We start from the raw sequence: 22,042 nt of genomic DNA on the forward strand, positions 1-22,042 counted from the left end.
AGAGAGCTCAATCGCATAACAGGATTCATCATATTCTGAAATCTGCACAGTCATCCTAAATTTAACATATATTGCAGTTCCTTCAAAGTTGCGAGGTCAAAATCCAGGAACTCTCTTTCAAACAGCACTGTGGGATCCCCTTCACAATGTTGCCCACAGTACAAAACCACCATCTTCTGAAAGATAACCAGCAATGGGCACTAAATGCTGACTTTGTTACTGACACCCACATCCCCAGAAAATCTTTTGCAATACCCACTTCTCTGATCAAGCTTTCAATTGTCCCCTCTGAATATCTCCTCCTTTGGTTGAGCATCCTCTCTTGCCTGATTGAGATGCTGTGAAGCACCTTGTGACATTTTACTATGCTGCAGGCGCAATACAGATGCAAGTTTCAACAACTCTAGGTGGTACAATTGCGACCCCCCAGTTTAGAAGGAACAATTCTAATGCAGTGGTGGCTTAGAGTTAAATGACTGTAGCAAAGAGAGAGACATTTATTAGTTTATGTGCAATGCCTAAAGAAAGCATACCAAGAGTTCCTTGCGATGGCAAAACAAAATTGCATGAACTGTATACACTATTGCATTACATATTAATGCAATACACTATTAAAACTCAAGACTGGGTCATCCTTGGCAGTATGCCAACTCTGGGGATAATGATTAGCAACACGATCTTTAACCAAGCAAAAATTGAAATGCACAACGACTGTGCTCTGCAATACATGGGAAAGGGTCAACCAGCACTTTTAACCATCAACTTTGGGAAATAAAAGTAAAGAATACAAAAGCAAAAGAAGCATATTGGGGCGGCACGGTAGCACAGTGGGGGCGGCACGGTAGCACAGTGGTTAGCACTGCTGCTTCACAGCTCCAAGGACCTGGGTTCGATTCCCGGCTTGGTTCACTGTCTGTGTGGAGTTTGCACATTCTCCTCGTGTCTGTGTGTGTTTCCTCCGGGTGCTCCGGTTTCCTCCCACAGTCCAAAGATGTGCGGGTTGGGTTGATTGGCCATGCTAAAAATTGCCCTTAGTGTCCTGAGATGCGTAGGTTAGAGGGATTAGTGGGTAAATATGTAGGGATATGGGGGTAGGGCCTGGGTGGGTTTGTGGTCGGTGCAGACTCGATGGGCCGAATGGCCTCTTTCTGTACTGTAGGGTTTCTATGATTTCTATGATATTGGTTCAGGTCATACAGCTTAACCAGACCGAGCAGTTTTCATTATGTAGTTAAACAAGATCAAACATTTCTTTAACAATTTACGTTCAAAACCCTTCTTGATTTACCTGTATCTTGTCTGAGATTGAGATCTGCTTTTACAAGATACAGATTTGAAAATAGATAACTTTTTAAATTAGTACTATGAAAATTAGAAAGTAACTAACAATTTGAATTGAACGGCAGGTCACTTGGATAATAAAAGATTACTTAAGAGGAAATTAATTTTCAGTTTCAAAATTTTACAATGGGAATACAAACACATAATCCGCTTAGCATTAAGTAGTTTATGAGCTTTGCAAAAAAAAGCTGTTAAAACGCATTAAACATATGCTACTTACTTTGCTCTAGGTGTGTGTGTTAGCATTGGTGCTTCTTTGCTGAATTTAGCTTTAGCATTTGGCAACGCACTCCTGTCCTGGAAACACAAAATCCACAATACACAAACATGAGTGCACAGCGTTTTGAACAGATTGTTCTTAATTTCTAGTGTTTGGGATAAAGGATGTTCTTTCACCTTTGTCCCTTTAAAATATTCGAGTTCTTTCTTTTCCCCATGTGTATCTTCCTCAACCCCTTTGCAACACATCTGAATTGACATTATCAGCAGAATTTAAGTGCCAAACAATCACAACAAAGGCAAAAGATTCAAAATCACAAAACAAATAAAAGGTATTAGTATTCTTTCCAAATCACTGCAAATGAATGAAAGATTATTTGAGCATTGTGCATCCTGACAAATGAAAGATATGGCAGCCACTTTTAAATGCAGAAAATCACCCAAGGCAGTTGATCTGCTATTATTAGTAGCCACCCTATTATTTGATGCTACAATGTAAGCAATCAATATGAATGCTCAATATTGTAACATCAGTACATTAATTTACCCATTATAAAATTCATAGGTTCATAAGAAATACAACCAGGCAAGATGCAACATCACTGATACAGCTATGATAATAAGCAGGCCACCAGACTGTGCGCAGGATAATTAAATAGCAATTTCTCTGTTGAAACCACTTTGCTTATCAACGCAGTTAAACATTTTAATGTTGCTACTTAAAAACGTCCACAAAACACTTCCCACCAACTTAGTGCATGCCACACTATCAACTTAAGAAAAACTAGTGTAATGCTGTTGGTTGGACCCAACTGCTTCTGGATGGACAGTAAAAGAAAAGGATTGGGTAACACTGGACTATTAACACACTGACCTTTCACCTCTGGGACCTGTGTTTAAAAGAAATCCACATTTAGGATAAAAATGCTACTCCTTGACACCTACACAAAAGTCCTAACTAAAAAGAGACTGAGCAGTCTTAGCTGAGCTACCGGTGAACAGAATGTGCTATCTCATGGCAAACACGTGCACATTCTGTGAGAGGCACATTGTGTTTCCAGGAAATGAAAATACATTGCAGTTTATCCAATTCTGTAGGGTACAGCTGAAAATATTGCTTTGATTCAGCAGCTATTCATAAAAATACAAGTGATTGTGACAAGGGAGTAACATTTCAGTTTGTTGTCCCAACTATTCCAGTCAGATGCTGTTGGGGATCATGTCGCTCTTCCTTTAAAAACAATTCTTATAACACATCTTGCCCAGTCAGGAGGTTGTGAGGTCAAGTCCAATTCCAGAATATAGAAATCCAGGCTGACACCCCAGTGCAGTCCTGAGAGAGTGGGAAAACTAATCCTTTTATGTGCTTTGTGATTTTGAATGTTTTGCCTTGATTGTTTGGCACTTGTATTCTACTGATTGTCAATTCAGAAGCCTTAGAGAGGAGGTGGAGGCAGCAGAAAATGGTTTAGTTACACACGAGGAAAATAAAGGATTCCAATGTTTTAATTGAGATGTTAAAACAAGTCCCACCTGCCCTTTTGAGCAGATGTAAAAGACCTCATGACACTAATACAAAGAGGAGGGGGGATGTTTTCCCTCGTGTCCTGTCCAATACTTACCCCCCCCTCCCAACAAACATCATAAAAAGAGTGAGATTACCTGATCATGGTCATGTTGCTGTTTGTGGGATCACGTGCAAAGCTTAGCTGGCATATGTCGCACATTATAAGTGACTACACTTCAAAAAAGTACTTCATTGGCTGCAAAGCATTTTGTGATATCCTGATATCATGCAATTGTATAAATTGTATAAAAGCAAATTCTTTAATCTAAATGAATTAAGTGATACAACACAACTGACTTGGAAACAAAGTTTATCTAGCGGCTTTGAAGACCACAGGATGTCCCAAAGCATTCTGCAGCCAGTGAATGATGGCAGGATTTTTTAAAAAGTGAATATAAAAGCAAAACGCTGCAGATGTTAGAAATATCAAATAAGAACAGAAAATGCTGGAAACACGCAGCAGATCAGGCAGCACCTGCATAGAAAAACAATTAATATTCAGGTCAATGAAGGGTCAAGACACCTATTAGAAATGGGTTCAAACCCAAATTCTGACAAGGATGCTACCAATTCACCAGAATTGCTCCAATCTCAGAATTTGCTGGCCTGTTATTTCTAACTGTGCAGATTCACCTGAGCAAAGAATAAAAATACTAGCTGTAAAGACAACATAAGGAAATAAACTCACATTTCAATGCCTTTCACAATATTATGCTGTGTCTAAGTGCTTTGCAATCAATGAAGTACTTTTTAAAGTTTAACCACTGCTGTACAGGAAACATGGCAGCCAATTTTCAGACAACCAGGTTTGACAACCTAGAACGTGCTAATGGTAATCTCTTTTTGAGAAGTTGGTGGGAGATAAATACTGATCAGAACACCAGGGATTGTTCCCCTGGTCTTTTCTTAAAATAGCATCAGTAATAATAATGGAAACTTTTAAATCTGAGAGAACATCCCGTCCAAGCACCAGCACATCCAACACATCCAGCACTCAATGGGCACTGGAGCGTCAACCTAGGTTACATGCTGGAGTGGGATTTGAACCAATGAACGTCTGACTCAAGAGGTGAGAGAACTACTGACTGAGTCATGGCATCAGAGTCAAGCCTGAAGCATTCTGTGTGTAATGCACGTAGGAGTCACTCCAAATTTGACAGCAATGAAAATTCAGGTTTTTCTTTCTCTCCTCAGTCCAAAGTACTCAAGAATTGCATTGCATGTCCTGCTCTCGGTACAGAGATGAATTAACTCGGCACAGACTGGGAACCAGCCCGAGATCTTCGGGTATTTATTGATTAATTACAAATTTGAATTAAATCTGCAATCCTCCATGCCTCACAGCAAAGATTGCTACTAAATAAACTTACCTATTTCCCCATCCCCTACAGCAGTGATGGACAACCTAGGCTAGTGAGTGGGCCACGTAAATGGCCCTCCTTCATCTCAGTGAACTGCAAGATAGAAATCAGGTTTGTTCACTAACCATGACCCCATGAATAAGATTAAATACAATGAACATCCACTGAATATTTCATAAAGAGTTATAAAAAATGCTTAATCATTTATATATTAATAGAACTATCAACTTCAAATGGTAACAAAAGAATTATTTTCACTTTGGACACAGAGGGAACGCACGGCTCTCTCAGTCAATGCTGTCTGCAGTCAGCATGCACCTCACTTCACTTGCCCTTGCTTTACGTGCATATCACTTCAGATATACTGATAGGGAAAAACTACACAGACAGAAATCAGTGGTATGTGGTGACCCTGCACGTGGGCAATGGTCAACAAAATGTCTCGTGGGCCACACTCAGAACTCAGATGGGCCACACGAGGCCCTTGGGTCACAGGTTGCCCACCGCTGCCCCACATGGGGGGGGGGGGGTGGGTTTAAAAAAAAAGCATTTCAATGGTATTTTGATGGAAGTATTTTACAACAACTAAATGAGGAAGTGGATGTTTTATTCAATTATTTTGATCCACTCTCTTTCTTTGCATTCTGATAAATACAGAGATGAAGAACAGATGCCAACACCACAGGTGCATTAAATGCACAGAGTTCCAGCAATGAAATGGATGGCACCGTGAGAGTTTACTGTTTAAATTGCACTATCACACAAAACCATAATATTGTTTTTCTAATTCCATGGTGCATATCCCTTTCTGGATTCTACTGAAGTGAGCCAGGAATGATTTCCCACCTACTACTAGCTATTAATTTTCCTTTGTCTTACATTCCATCTCTGAAAGTGCAGTCTGATCCGACCGACTGCTTACATTATGAAGAGAAGAGATAGGGTAGCTCTTGACCATAGCCTGAACAGATCTAGGGCATATAAATGGGGCCTGGAGTAATTTTATAACTAAATACATGGTCGGTGCAGGCTTGGAGGGCCGAAGGGCCTGTTCCTGTGCTGCAATTTTCTTTGTTCTTTGTTCTATACCCTAACCACCTAGACCCATTAGTGCCAACTGCTGAAGCGTTCAAAAAAGAAACTCAGATTCCTGGGTCATCAGGGAGCTAAATACTGGAATGAGGAAACCAGACAACATAAAGAATCAGAATTAGCTCATCCAAGAAACTGGCATCAGTAAGGCATTGGTAAATCACAATGCAGTCATTGGGAAAACCGTCATGTTGTGAATTGCTGCTGTCAGGAAATAATGCTGGTTAGTTGGCACACGCACAAACAAGATGCAAACTTATTGGGTAGCTCAGTGCCATCAATGACTGGACTTGGTAAAAGGCTCAACTGAGGTCTTTGAAGAAAACAAGTTATAGGAATGCATGTGTTCGCTGCAAATTATTTTGTACAGTAAGAAGTCTCACAACACCAGGTTAAAGTCCAACAGGGTTTATTTGGAATCACAAGCTTTCGGAGCGCTGCTCCTTCACCAGGTAAGTAACTCACCTGATGCAGGAGCAGCGCTCTGAAAGCCGTGATTACAAATAAACCTGTTGGGACAGTAACCTGGTGTTGTGAGACTTCTTACTGTGCCCACCCCAGTCCAACACCGGCATTTCCACATCACAATTATTTTGTACATTGCAAATGTAAAAAGACCATGCAGCTTTTTTGAAAATCAAAACAAACAACTCTGAATGGATTGAAGGCAGCTGCTTTAGTCAGAAACACATGACTAAAAGTTGTTCTTAAAAAAGAACACATGCATGAGGGGTTGATTGAAGAAAAAAAATACACCCAGCAATGTAATAAGCACCTTCAGTTGGCTAGTTAGTTTTCCAGAAGAAAATTGTAATGAGGGCAGCACATCGCTCATGTAAAACTCTAGGAGTTCTGCCGTAGAATAACAAATCCATGATTATGCTGCTCCTGATAGTGTTAAAAAATTCAAACCGACAAATTTGACATGACTGCATCACACAGAGAAAATCCAGAAGACACGAGATTAAGATAGGCAACAAAACAGACCTGTCAATCAGGTTTTACTGTCCAAATATTTGGTTATGCCAGTCATATTATCACAGTACAGCACTTCTCCACAGAATAACTAGTAATAATAGAGCTAGAAACCAGAGCCAATGCTGGATATTGGAAAAAGGATTATACTGGAATATTGGCAATCTGGGTCACAATCAGCTATGGGGCTGAGACGAACTTGAAGGTCTTGATTTGTGACATAAAGAACAAAAATACATGATAAACAGCATGCAGAGGATTTTAAACACTTGGAAGATGAGTATAGTGATGGAATTCAAAATAAATAATATTCTTGAAGATCTCTGCCAGAAAGAACAATGTGTGGAATGGTCAGCTTTGCGATGATAAAGCAGCAGGAGTCAACTCCTCTCCTGTAAGACAGGCATGAGGAAACAGGCTGACATATGTGGAGGTGTGACAGCTGGTGCCAGTATTAATTGTTACTCATTCCTGCACAACAACAAAAGACATGAAAGTTGGATCTCTTCCAATTCAGGATGTTGAATGCTTTGGATAAAATGAGAAAGCATTGTATTGTAAAAAGGAATGCCAGTCAACAGGTCAGAGAAAAGCTTTTCAAAATACATATGTTGTTTCTTTGGGAGATGGAGGCAGCACTTCTATATAAGGCTCTAGTTTTGGGGGCATGGGGAGGAGGAAATGAATCATGTCTCTGGTCTTGATTTAAATATGTTGTTTGATTTAAATATGTTGTTTGATTTTGTGGAGTATTGTCACTTTGCTGCACTGTTGACTCAAATGTGGGTTGAGAATGTATGTGTACATCCAGGAGCACCTACAGTGATTTGAATAGGCGTTGGTGCTTTGAGACCAATCAGGAACATTGATTGGTAGCATCCTGTTGAGCAGTTACTGTTTCACATGAGATGTAGAGAGAAATAGAAATTGCATAGAAATCACAGTAACTTCTATTAATGTTGCACTGTAGTTTTTCTTAGCTAATTTTTCATCTACACATTGCATTGGCCAAGGTGCTAATGAAACATTAGCATCTTTTAACCAACAATTAAGAAATAGATAAAGGAGGACAGGTGTGCAGTAAAGGTGACTGCGAATTAGAGAAAGATTGATCTTTCTTCTCACCATGAGCTGTTTGTTTACTTTGAAGCCTTTATCTTTCAACAGAAACCCCATTTGACAGTTGATGCCTGTTGATCCTAGTTTTAATATAGTCCAAATCCAGAGACAATAGTGAATTGGGTGAGGATGTTCTACTGCACTCCAGCATTTACTGTCTGAACACTAGAAAAAAGCTGCCAGGCCAACTCTTCAGATGGCCTATGACATTGGCAGCAATGCAGGAGATGCTAGTATCCCAGGCATTTCATACCAATAGTGGAAACATTGCACCATTATAATTGCACATCAACACTGAGTTTGCTAACGTAGAATAGCAACATTGAAACTTCCTGCACATGGAAATTGGAGTGAACTGCTTAGCCCCTCAAGGTTTTCTGTCTTTCAGTGAGATCCTGGCATACCCATGCCCCACTTTCCTTGGGTTAAAAATGACATTAAACTCAGATATAACATTAACAATAGACGTAACATCAACTGCCTTTCGTGAAAAGAGTTCCAAACTTTCACCACCCTTTGTATATAGAAATAAGAGAACAAAGAACAAAGAAAATTACAGCACAGGAACAGGCCCTTCGGCCCTATAGGCCTGCACTGACCATGCTGCCCGACTTAACTAAATGCCCCGACCCTTCCAGGGACCATATCCCTCCATTCCCATCCTATTCATGTATTTGTCAAGACGCCCCTTAAAAATCACTATCGGATCTGCTTCCACTACATCAGTGGCAGTGAGTTCCAGGCACCCACCACACTGTGTAAAACATTTGCCTCGGACATCTCCTTTAAACCTTGCCCCTCACACCTTAAACCTGTGCCCCCTAGTAATTGACTCTTCCACCCTGGGAAAAGGCTTCTGACTATCCGCTCTGTCCATGCCCCTCATAACCTTGTAGACTTCTATCAAGTTGCCCCTCAACCTCCGTCGTTCCAATGAGAATAAACCAAGTTTCTCCAACCTCTCCTCATAGCTAATGCCCTCCATACCAGGCAACATCCTGATAAATCTTTTCTATACCCTCTCCAAAGCCTCCACTTCCTTCTGGTAGTGTGGCAACTAGAATTGAACACGATATTCCAAGTGCGGCCTAAGGTTCTATAAAGCTGCAACATGACTTGCCAATTTTTAAACTCAATGCCCTGGCTGATGAAGGCAAGCATGCCATATGCCTTCTTAACTACCTTCTCCACCTACTTTGACACTTTCAGTGACACCCAGATCCCTCTGCCTATCAATACTCCTAAGGGTTCTGCCATTTACTGTATATTTTCTATCTGTATTAGACCTTTCAAAATGCATTACCTCACATTTGTCCAGATTAAACTCCATCTGTCATCTCTCCGCCCAAGCCTCCAACCGATCTATATCCTGCTGTATCCTCAGATGGTCCTCATCGCTATCCGCAAATCCACCAACCTTTGTGTCGTCCGCAAACTTACTGATCAAACCAGTTACATTTTCCCCCAAATCATTTATGTATATTACAGACAACAAAGGTCCCAACACTGATCCCTGAAGAATGCCACTTGTCACAGCCCTCCATTCAGAAATGCACCCTTCCACTGCTACCATCTGTCTTCTATGACTGAGTCAGTTCTGAATCCACCTTGCCAGCTCACCTCTGATCCCATGCAACTTCACCTTCTGTACCAGTCTGCCATGAGGGACCTTGTCAAAGGCCTTACTGAAGTCCATGTGGACAACATCCACTGCCCTACCCTCATCAATCATCTTCGTCACTTCCTCGAAAAACTCGATCAAGTTAGTGAGACACGATCTCCCCTTCACAAAACCATATTGGCTCTCGCTAATACGTCCACTTATTTCCATGTGGGATTAAATCCGGTCTTGAAGAATCTTCTCCAATAATTTCCCTACCACTGACGCAAGGCTCACTGGCCTGTACTACCTGGATTATTCTTGCTACCCTTCTTAAACAAAGGAACAACATTGGCTATTCTCCAATCCTCTGGGGCCTCCCCTGTAAGAGTTTTAACAACATCAGGTTAAAGTCCAACAGGTTTATTTGGTAGCAAATACCCATTAGCTTTCGGAGCGCTGCTCCTTCGTAAGATGGAGTGGATATCTGCTCTCAAACAGGGCATACAGAGACATAAAATCAAGTTACAGAATACTGATTAGAATGCGAATCTTTACAGCTACATTTAAAGATACAGACAATGTGAGTGGAGGGAGCATTAGGCACAGGTTAAAGAAATGTGTATTGTCTCCAGACAGGACAGCCAGTAAGATTTTGCAAGTCCAGGAGGCAAGCTGTGGGGGTTACCGATAGTGTGACATGAACCCAAGATCCCGGTTTAGGCCGTCCTCATGTATGCGGAACTTGGCTATCAGTTTCTGCTCAGCGACTCTGCGCTGTCGTGTGTCGTGAAAGCCACCTTGGAGAACGCTTACCCAAAGATCAGAGGCTGATTGCCCGTGACCGCTGAAGTGCTCCCCAACAGGAAGAGAACAGTCTTGCCTGGTGATTGTCGAGCGGTGTTCATTCATCCGTTGCCGTAGCGTTTGCATGGTTTCCCCAATGTACCATGCCTCGGGACATCCTTTCCTGCAGCGTATCAGGTAGACAATGTTGGCCGAGTTGCAAGTGTATGTATCGTGCACCTGGTCGATGGTGTTCTCATGTGAGATGATGGCATCCGTGTCGATGATCCGGCACGTCTTACAGAGGTTGCTGTGGCAGGGTTGTGTGGTGTCGTGGTCACTGTTCTCCTGAAGGCTGGGCAGTTTGCTGCGGACAATGGTCTGTTTGAGGTTGTGTGGTTGTTTGAAGGCACTCCATCTGACGAAGGGGCAGCGCTCCGAAAGCTAATGGCATTTGCTACCAAATAAACCTGTTGGACTTTAACCTGGTGTTGTTAAAACTCTTACGGTGTTTACCCCAGTCCAACGCCGGCATCTCCACATCATGACCTCCCCTGTAGCCAGTGAGGATACAAAGATTTCTCTCAAGGTCCCAGCAATTTCCTCACTTGCCTCTCTCAGTATTCTCAGATATATCCCATCAGGCCCTCGGGACTTGTCTACCATAATGTTTCTCAAGAACCCCAATACTTCCTCCTTTTTGATCTCAACATGACTCAAACTATCTACACACCCTTCCCCAGACTCATCATCCACCAAGTCCTTCTCTTTGGTGAATACTAACACAAAGTACACATTTAATACCTTACCCATTTCCTCTGGCTCCACGCATAGATTCTCTCCCCTGTCCTTGAATGGGCCAACCCTTTCGCTCTTTATATTTGATTAAAAGCCTTGGGATTTTCCTTAATCCTGCTGGCCAATGACTTTTCGTGATCCTTTTAGCCCTCCTTACTTAAGTTTCTTTCTACTTTCCTTGTATTCCTCACTTACTTCATGTGTTCCCAGCCTCCGAACCTTGCCAAATGCTTCATTTTTCTCTTTGACTAGGCTCATAATCTCTCTCATTATCCAAGGTGCCCAAAACTTGCCATACTTGTCCTTCACCTTTACAGGAATGTGCCGGTCCTAAATGCCTATCAACATAAACTTGAAAGCCTCCCACATGCCAGATGTTGATTTGCCCTCAAACATCTGCCCCCAATCCATATTCTTCAGTTCCTGCCTAATATTGTTGTAATTAGCCTTCCCCCAGTTTAGCACCTTAACTTGAGGACTACACTTACCTTTATTCATCAGTACCTTATAGCTTAGTGAATTGTGGTCACTGTTCCCGAAGTGCTCCCCTACTGAAATGTCGACCATCTGGCCAGGCTCATTCCCCAATACCAGGTCCAGGACGGCCCCTTCCCTCGTTGGATTATCTACATACTGTTTCAAGAAGCCCTCCTGGATGCTCCTTACAAACTCTGCCCCATCCACACCCCGAGCACTAAATGAGTCCCAGTCAATATTGGGGAAGTTAAAATCTCCCACCACCAACACCCCGAGCACTAAATGAGTCCCAGCCAATATTGGGGAAGTTAAAATCTCCCACCACAAATCTCGCACCGTACCAAAATTTACCTACATATTTGTTCCTCTATCTCTCACTGGCTGTAGAAATGTTTCCTAACTTTACTCTTAAAAGAACTAGTTCTACCTTTTAGGCTAAAATCTCTTGTTCTAGTACCCTCACCCAATGGAAGGTGTTTCCCTTTATCTACCATATCAATTCCCCATAATATTTTGAAAACTTGAAATAAACTATCATAAGAGGGGTGATTCTCCCATCCCACTGCACTGCTTTTGTAGCACAGTGGGCTGGGAGACTCAAGTGGAGGCCATTTTAGCGGGCTCCCTACTGGGCGCTACGGTAGGGTTTAGTATAGCCCCTCACTTGCGGGTAGCTGGCGGCCTGATCCTGCTGGAGTGAAAGGGGGGGGGGGGCAATTGAGACCCCCCAGATGGTCGGGCACCAGGGTGTCCTCTGGGTATTGCCACCTTGGCAGTGCTGGCACTGCCCAAGGGGGAAGTGCCAATGCCCAGGGGGCACATTGGCACTGCCCAGGCATAGGGCAGTGCCAAGGGTGGGGGGGCGATCAGTGGGGGTGGATGTCCCGCTGCCACTCTGCAAAATGACCAGCGATTGGAGGGGGCGGGTGGGGGTGGGGGAAATCGGCGCTGACCGATCGGCGCACACGCATTAGCCGGCTCAGCGCTATGCTGACAGCCTCTCCAGCAGGAATAGGCCCTGCCCACTGATTTTCAACAGGATTTACGCAGTGTACACAGAGTGTGAGAGTTTCATTTTGAAACTCTCACTGAAAAAAACAGCATGATTTACTCCAGTTTTTCACGAATTCGACACTGAGAATTTTTTTGGGGAGAATTGCCTGCAAGATCTTCTAAATTCCAGACAATCCAGCCCTAGTTTCTGCAATCTCACCTCAGAATTGAATCCTTGGAGTCTAGGTATCATTCTGGCAAACGTGTCCTCCACTCATTCCAGCACCCAATATGTCCTTCATAAGGAGTGGTGTCCAGAACTGAACACCACTCCAGATTCTGGAGTAATCTCTTCCCTCTTGTAATGTAGTCTTCTAGGGGTACAAAGACAGTATTTCTTTAGCATTTTGATTTAATTTTTTTAAACCTGTCCATGACATTTGAATTATATATGTACGTGAATTCTCAAGTCTCTTTGGATCTCTGCTGTTTCTAGTTTTTTACCATTTAGAAAGCACTCTGATTTATTTCTTTTCAGGTCTAAGTGGTTGCCCTCATAGTTGCCTATGCCCAAATGCTTTTGCCCCTGTTCTGCCCATTCGTTGAATTGATTAATGTTTCTGCAGCTGAAAATGGTCTAATACTTTGTTCAGACTTGGTTCTTATTCGTTCTAACCCTAGTATAGTGAACGATAGATTTCCAGACTGAAGTGTGCGCAAGGTTATTTATTGCCCACCAAAGGAAAATGATGAGGTAGTGACATAGCGGTAATATCATTGGACTAGTTATCCATGGCTAGAAGACCAGTTAAGTCACCTTAATCTATTTTTAATGTAATTTAACGGACCCGGGACTGAATTCTCCAGGCCCAATAGCATCTCCCACCCCGACAGTACAATTTCACTCCAGCGCGGTTTAGAGTAGCTCCCCACTTTCAGGGAACTAGTGGGAGATCCCTCTGGAGTGAAGGGGGTGGCAATTGAGACCCCCAGAGGGTCGGGCAACAGGGGTTGTTGCCCTTGGGCATGGGTACCCTGGCAGTGCCAGCCTGTGCCCCCTCACATTGCCCAAGGGGCAAAGTGCCCATGCCCAGGTGGTACCTCGGCACTGCCCATCAGGCATAGCTAAGGGAGGGGGCCTACTGTGGGCTGGGCATGAGAGCGATCGTTTGTGTGTGGGGGGGGGGGGGGGGGGGGGTGTCTGCTGGGGAGGGGGGGAAAAATCACCACTGCTGGGAGGGTGTGCTGCAGATGGGTGCACTCCGGAACTTGGGTGAGGGGCGGTGGGGGGTGCAGCACTGCAAGGATCCTGGGCTGGCCAGTGATCGAGCTGGCCAGCAAACAAGAGACTGACAGATCAGGGCCACTGCGCATGTGCAGAGTTCCAGAACTGTCAGACTCTGGCGCGAATAGGCCATGCCCCCTGAACTTTTAATAATATTCATGATTGTGACCTCTGCATTGTACAGAGGGTGGAAGATTCAAGTGTGAACTCCCACTGAAAAAACGATGTGATTTATACAATTTTTCCTGGCAATTCAGCACTTAGAAATACGTTGGGAGAATCACCACAGCAGCTGCTGGAATTTAAATTCAATTAATAATCCGGAATTGAAAAGTTGCTCTCAGTGATGAAATTATTGCTGAGTTTCAGTGCCTTAGGTGGCTGTGTAGCACTTGAAAAATGGGAGCTATGCAGTTTAAATTATGCCTCCGCACCCACCCCTTACCTTCACATCAGAGCATGGCATTTCAAATTAATTGTCCATAGCTTTGTTCTTGGTTTCCCTATTCTGCTAAAATAACATCAGTGACAATCGCCAAGCACAAAAAAAAACTGAAATCCAGCCAGTTAAGAGTAGGTACCACATTTTGTTTACTGAAATGAGTATTTTTTGCATTTCTTAAAGTTGGTGAATCTTGGCCAAGTTGCTTTGCGTTCATCAGATCAAACGATGAACACAAGCAGTTAAACAGGCAGAAACAATCTATGCTGGAATTAAACTCATCGCAATAACATATGCAAATAAAAATTGATAGCTGACGTGCCAGCTGCTACTAATTTTTTTCTCTAAAGGTAACAATGGCACTTTAGCCTTTAATTCAAGTCAGGAACCATTCTGACAACAATACGCCCTGCAAGAGTTCTTGATGATATCTTAGCTACCGGTATGAAGCCACTCTACATCAGCAGGTAACAGGAGCCTATAATTTAGGAAACAATAGCATGTGTAAGACTCATGTATCCAAAGTAATGAAGGTTGCTGGAATGTGTAACGATCGAATCATATGACACACACTGTCACCACTTGTGTAACTGTGCTGTTATTGCCCTTTGAAAATTAGTGCAAACTGGTTGGGAAAGGTAGCAGGCTCAGGGAGTGATGGGGTGGACATTAACATTGGCATACACCTCAATCATAGAATGACAGAAACCCTACAGTGCAGAGATTATATTCATACAATACTCTATGAATTGCATTAACAATTAAAATTAACATTAATAGGGAAATAATTATATTGGATGTTTGGCTCCCTCCCCACACTTAAAACAATTTGATTATTTCAATTAAAAAAAAACCCCATTGGAAAAAGCACATAGACATGGTTAGGAACAGACAAACAGCATTGTCCTTTCCTAACAGGTGCTTCTGACCATATTGCATGCATCTCAAAAATATATGCAATTGTTTCATGTATAACATTGGCCTCCCTGACTGCTTATTGCACTAACCGCCACTGAATCCAGAGTTAAGAATAATAGTTCTAGTTCATTTGTCTCTTCCCCATACACCCCACTCACTACATTTACTTCAAACATCCTAACTCCATCAGTGGCCTCTGGTATTTGCCATAACGACCAATTTATTCACATGAACTTTATCCAAAAATACTTCTCCAAAGTCTCCTCTTTTTCAAAGGAATCAAGCATTGGCTCTTTAACTTTTCTTGATCATAATGCGGATTTCCGGTATGCATAGTCACCTTTGGGCCACTGTGATACTGAAAGGGCAGTAATATTCTTTCCATAATTAGGTGAGCAGAATTCTCCTGCTCTGCCAGATAGGCTCTGACTAACCTTCTTCCCCATCTCCCTGTGCCACCTTCCTCAACAGAAAGTCATGCCCCCAAGACAACCTAATAACAGTAACAACCTAATGATGACAGTAATAATATAGTAACGCTGGAGGCAGTCCAAAGGAGATTCACCAAGCTAAATTCTGGGATGAGAGGGTTGTCCTACCGAGAGACATTAAATAGTCTGGGTCTGTATTCCTTGGAGTTTAGAAGAATGAGGGATGACCTTATTCGAACATACAAGATCTTGACAGGGTAGATGGTGAAATGTTTTCACTTGTGGGAGAGTCTTGAACAAGGGGACATAACTCCAAGATAACTGGCCAGTCATTTAAAACTGAAGTATATTGAACTTTTGTCTCGCAGAGGGTGGTGAATCTGAGGAATCTTCTGCCCCAAACGGGGTGGAGGCCGGATCAAAGTGGAGGTGGATAAATATTTGATAGATTGAGGAATAGAGGGCTATGGCACAGAAGGCCAGCATAGATTAGCCATGATTGTATTGAATGGCAGGGCAGGCTTGAAGGACCTGGTGGCCTACTCGTGCTTCTATTTCTTGTGTTGTTGTGACAGCACTATCCAAATTCATCAGTACATATTGAAAAATAGTTTATTCAAGCATCAAATACATTTGTTTGGATTATCTACAAATGCAATAAAAAGTAACACAAAGGAAAACTGGAATAACAATGACTATTATCATATGTTAGCAGATTCACAGAGTTACCAGAAGTTTAGAAACCGGTGAGTCGCAGAAGCACACAGGAGAATAGGCGTTATGTGGTCACAAACATAAACCAAAGGTAATTAGCAACTAATTATATTTATCACTCAACAATCTTGTCAAACTTTGCAACAAAGGCAGTGGCATAATGGTAATGTCACTGGACTAATTATCCAAATACCTAGAGCTAATGCTCTGGGCACATGGGCTCAAATCCCACCATTACAGCTGGTGGATTTGAACTTAATTAGTCTGGATTTAAAAAGATAGTCTCAGTAATAAAACTATTGTCGATTGTTATAAAAATGCATCTGGTTCACTAATATCCTTTGATATTTAATGGACATTCTGTCATCCTTACCTGGTCTGACCTACAACCGACTCCAAACCCCATGCGTTTGACTCTTGACTGCCCTCTGAAATGGTGTGGCTATCCACTTGGTTCAAGGACAATTAGAGATGGGCGACAAATGCTGGCCTTACCAGTGACACCAACATCTCATGAAAGAATGAAAAAAATCTTATTTAGAATTACCAACCCTGACATCTATCACTCCAGCCCATTAATATACTGGAGTCTACTTGATGCCAGCATGAACAATATGTGATGTTTCAAAATGTATTTGGAATCGTCTACGCTTAAAAGCATGCAAAAATATTAACTCCAACTGGGGCGTTGTTCCCTGTTCCGGTCCAAGTCAGTGATCCATGCTCAACTCTCACACAGGGTATACACTGCACATGCATTAATTAATGTACTCTAGCTCCAAGCATCTTGTGATATAACAGAACATAATGGAAATTGTTGCATTCAACCCAGTTAGCATCACAATAAAGAACAGTTTTCAGCTTTTTTTCAAACTTTCATTCCAATGAAGCTGAAAGTGAACCTTTTCTGAAAAACTATCCCGCCTCTATAAACATTTAATTAATGTTCCACAGTACATGTGGAGGCAATTCAATCCAGAGAACATTAGAATACAAATATTCTATCAAAATACTGGATAACTTGCAAGTGACACAATGTGAAAATCTTCTATACTTCACAAATAGAGTAAGTAGTTTATAATTTCTGATGAAGGGGTATCAATCTGAAATGTTATCATGTTTCTTACATGCCTGTCTCACCTACTGAATGTTTTCTAGCATTTTCAGTTTTGCTTCAGATTTCAGCATCTGCAGTACTTGAAACTTTCATTGGGAATTCCGTGCAAGTGCAGATTATCTATTTCAAATGGCAATAATTACATGCAGACAGTTCTTTACTGATTGACTTCCACCAGGTAGAAAAAGGAGGTGGGGTAGCTTTGTTAATAAAGGATAATATCAGGACGGTAGTGAGAGACGACATAGGCTCTAAGGAGCAAAACGTGGAATCGTTGTGGGTGGAGATAAGGAATAGTAGGGGGAGAAAGACACTGGTAGGCGTGGTCTATAGGCCCCCAAATAATAACTTCGAGGTGGGGAGGGCTATAAACAAGCAAATAATGGATGCGTGCAAAAGTGGAACGGCAATAATCATGGGGGATTTTAACCTACATATTGATTGGTCGACTCAAATTGGACGTGGAGGGCTTGAGGAAGAGTTCTTGGAATGCTGTCGAGATTGTTTCATTGAACAGTATGTTACAGAACCTACGAGAGAGCGAGCTATCTTGGGTCTGGTTCTGTGCAATGAGACAGGTAGGATTAAGGATCTTCTTGTGAAGGATCCTCTTGGGATGAGTGATCATAATATGGTGGAATTTCTGATACAGATGGAGGGTGAGAAAGTAGGGTCCCAAACCAGTGTCCTCTGCTTGAACAGAGGGGAGTACGATAGGATGAGGGTGGAATTGGCTAATGTAGACTGGGCGAGCAGACTGGTAGGTAGGACAGCTGAGGAACAGTGGAGGATTTTTAAGGAGATTTTTTAAAGTACTCAGCAAAAATATATTCCGGTGATAAAGAAGGACTGTAAGAAAAAGGATAACCGGACGTGGATAACGAAGGAAATAAAGGAGAGTATTAAAATAAAATCAGATGCGTACAGAGTGGCCAAAAATAGTGGAGAATTAGTGGATTGGGAAAGCTTTAAAGAAAAACAAAGAACGACTAAGAAAGCGATTAAGAAAAGAAAGATAGATTATGAAACTAAACTAGCTCAAAATATAAAAAATGATAGTAAAAGTTTTTACAAGTATATAAAGAGGAATAGAGTGGCTAGAGTGAATGTTGGACCCTTGGAAGATGAGAGGGGGGATTTAATAGTGGAAAACGAGGAAATGGCTGAGACTTTAAATAAGTTCTTTGTGTCGGTCTTCACGGTGGAAGACACAAATAGTTTGCCGAATATTAGAGATCGAGAGTTGGTGGGAGGGGAGGTCCTTAATACAATTATTGTTACTAAGGAGGTGGTGCTTGGTAGACTAATAGGACTGAAGGTAGACAAGTCCCCGGGCCCGGATGGAATGCATCCCAGGGTACTGAAAGAAATGGTTGAGGTAATAGCAAATGCGTTAGTAGTAATTTATCAAAATTCGCTGGACTCTGGGGTAGTGCCGGCTGACTGGAAAACAGCTACTGTTACGCCGCTGTTTAAAAAAGGAAGTAGACAAAAGGCGGGTAACTACAGGTCGGTTAGCTTAACGTCCGTAGTTGGGAAGATGCTAGAGTCCATTATTAAAGAGGAAATAACAGAGCACCTGAATAAGAATGGTTCGATCAAGCAGATGCAGCATGGATTCATGAAGGGAAAGTCGTGTTTGACGAATCTACTGGACTTTTATGAAGATGTCACTAGTGCGGTTGACAGAGGGGAACCGGTGGATGTGGTGTTTTTAGATTTCCAGAAGGCGTTCGATAAGGTGCCTCACAAAAGGTTGCTGCAGAAGATTGGGGTACACGGAGTTAGGGGTAAGGTGTTGGCGTGGATTGGGGATTGGCTATCTAACAGGAAGCAGAGAGTTGGGATAAATGGGTGCTTTTCTGGTTGGCAGTTGGTGACCAGTGGCGTGCCGCAGGGATCGATGCTGGGGCCTCAATTGTTTACCATTTACATAGATGATCTGGAGGAGGGGACTGAATGTAGGGAATTCAAGTTTGCTGATGACACGAAGGTGAGTGGGAAAGCGAATTGCGTGGAGGACGCGGAAAGTCTGCAGAGAGATTTGGATAGGCTGAGCGAGTGGGCGAGGATCTGGCAGATGGAATATAACGTTAGCAAATGTGAGGTTATCCACTTTGGAAGAAATAATAGTAAATTGGAATATTATTTAAATGGAGAAAAATTACATCGTGCGACTGTGCAGAGGGACCTGGGGGTCCTTGTGCACGAATCGCAAAAATTCAGTCTGCAGGTGCAGCAGGTGATCAAGAAGGCGAATGGAATGTTGGCCTTTATCGCGAGGGGGATAGAGTATAAAAGCAGGGAGGTCTTGCTGCAACTGTACAAGGCACTGGTGAGGCCGCAACTGGAGTACTGTGTGCAGTTTTGGTCCCCTTATTTGCGAAAGGATATATTGGCCTTGGAGGGAGTGCAGAGAAGGTTCACCAGGTTGATACCGGAGATGAGGGGTGTGGCTTATGAGGAGAGATTAAACAGATTGGGTCTGTACTCGTTGGAGTTTAGAAGGATGAGGGGTGATCTTATAGAGACATATAAGATAATGAAGGGGCTGGATAGGGTAGAGGTGGAGAGATTCTTTCCACTTAGAAGGGAAACCAGAACTAGAGGGCACAGCCTCAAAATAAGGGGGGGCCGGTTCAAAACAGAGTTGAGGGGGAACTTCTTCTCTCAGAGGGTAGTGAATCTCTGGAATTCTCTGCCCATTGAAGTGGTGGAGGCTTCCTCGTTGAATATGTTTAAATCACGGGTAGATAGTTTTCTGATCGATAAGGGAATTAGGGGTTATGGGGAGCAGGCGGGTAAGTGGAACTGATTCGCTTCAGATCAGCCATGATCTTGTTGAATGGCGGGGCAGGCTCGAAGGGCCAGATGGCCTACTCCTGCTCCTATTTCTTATGTTCTTATGTTCAATCATAGAATCACAGAATCCCTACAGAGCAGGCGCAGGCCACTCAGCCCATTGAGTCTGCACCGACTCTGTGATAGGGCATCTTACCCAGGCCCACTCACCCACCCTATCCCCATATGAAGACAGGCATTTATTAAATTTGCAAGGTTATCAGCAGCAAGTTAGGAAAACTTGTGTTCAGTTAGCATGGCAACCAGACATAAACACAGTAAGAAGTCTTACAACACCAGGATAAAGTCCAACAGGTTTATTTGGTAGCAAACGCCACTAGCTTTCGGAGCGTGCTGCTCCTTCGTCAGGAGTGGGAGATCTGCTCACAAACAGGGCATACAGAAACACAGACTCAATTTACAGACATAAATGCAGCCTTCTCAGAAAGAAAGACCGAACGGAAATAGATGGATCCACCTCAGTTGCTTTCGAACAGACTTCAAAATATGAGTAAGGCAGATGAAGATAAGTAACACAAGGTAGGTGAACCAGTTCCAGTTATAATGTAGAATTTAATATGATGCATAAAATATATCGTGCATGGAAAATCCTACTAACCTACAATGTATCATTCATTACATTTTTTTAAAATCTACTTGTAATGCACAATGTTATGAAGAGGAGCAGTGTACTACCCTTCTCTTTTACATGAAATGTGAAGGTACTCTCTTGAATAAATGATAGCTTTCATGTGCTGAAGCTATGGCGAGAAACGAAGGATGGAACTAAAATATCCGATAATAGTAGCAGACATTAAAACAGGACAACACCATGGCAAAATTCTGAGCTCCACATTAAGTGATGTCAGAAAATAGATGATTGCAGCACAAATTTGGATTGCATTCTTAGGGACCAAATTCAATTAAACATTTAATTCATCTATATTAATGCATTAAGTGTATACTTTATGATATCTCTGTCATTTGATCCATTGTAAATTCTGTGGCCCACCTTTATCATGGAAATTGTCACACCCTGGTGCCAGAAGAGGTGCTTCAACAATTTTATTAGTAGGTGGGGCTAATTGTAATGTGACATGTTTACATAGGCAGTTTGCATTATGAATGCAGACATGGAAATTTCCAAAGGAAATATATAAAGACAAGGACAGAATAGCTGATGGTAAAATGAACAGAATTACATTCCTGTGCCCTGGTCCAATCATCAATTGCCACTTAGCCTGCTACATCGGAAGACTACAATTTGCCTTGCTGATAATGTTCATCTATTTTACCCAGTTACATTAAAAAAAAACGTACTTTTGTAATTATATAGCATCACCATTAGAAACAGATTGAATTTCCTTTAAAAATGCACCTGGAGAATAATGTACCTGCAAGTATTTACAGCGGGCTGTTATCTAATCACAGATGACCGATCATTTTTTAAAACCACAGCGATGACATTCATGCAGTTTATAACAGTAATCTAAATCCATCAAATAGATTACTGTCTTGAAACCACTTCAGTGCAGTTAGTGAAAATGTTTCATTTGCTGATTTTCATTCTTTCACTCTGAGGTGTCACTTCTGTCACACAGTTCCAATTGTGACCATAACCCTTTGATAACTTCCTGTCCAACGTATGTCAGCCCAGTTAAATGCTGCCATGGTGTGTGCCTGTCACCAACACCACAGCCAAAGCTCATTCTCTCATCCACTGCTCATATGTTGACAATTCCAGCGTCCAGATAGCAGGATCAGGATTCCTGGCTGGATTCCCTGGTGCCATTACCAGGATTATGAAAAAAGCAAAAGTAATGTCCTAAGAGGCAATTTTAACTTGTCTGATGGGAAACAAACAGGACCGGGTGGAATAATGGATTTACATGCTGTTTAACATTACTCTCCACTTAACGGAGAATAAAATCGGGCAAGGTGTAAAAGTAGCGATACACCCAATCCT

General features: G+C 42.3%; 1 protein-coding gene across 6 annotated transcripts in view; it reads right to left on the minus strand.

The window, feature by feature from the left end:
• The window catches only part of LOC144497883 (uncharacterized protein C1orf21-like), a 213,214-nt gene that overhangs the window by 36,275 nt on the left and 154,897 nt on the right, over positions 1 to 22,042 (minus strand). For 5 of the 6 annotated variants that reach the window (XM_078219322.1, XM_078219324.1, XM_078219325.1 and 2 more), the window contains one exon: positions 1,562 to 1,638. In XM_078219322.1, coding sequence (XP_078075448.1) covers positions 1,562 to 1,638 — 77 coding nt within the window. Of the gene's footprint in view, positions 1 to 1,561; positions 1,639 to 12,548; positions 12,703 to 22,042 lie in introns of those variants that run through there. The other variant, XM_078219327.1, reaches the window with a different exon arrangement.

The sequence above is a fragment of the Mustelus asterias genome, chromosome 8 (genome assembly GCF_964213995.1).
Source record: "Mustelus asterias chromosome 8, sMusAst1.hap1.1, whole genome shotgun sequence".
NCBI lineage: Eukaryota > Metazoa > Chordata > Chondrichthyes > Carcharhiniformes > Triakidae > Mustelus > Mustelus asterias.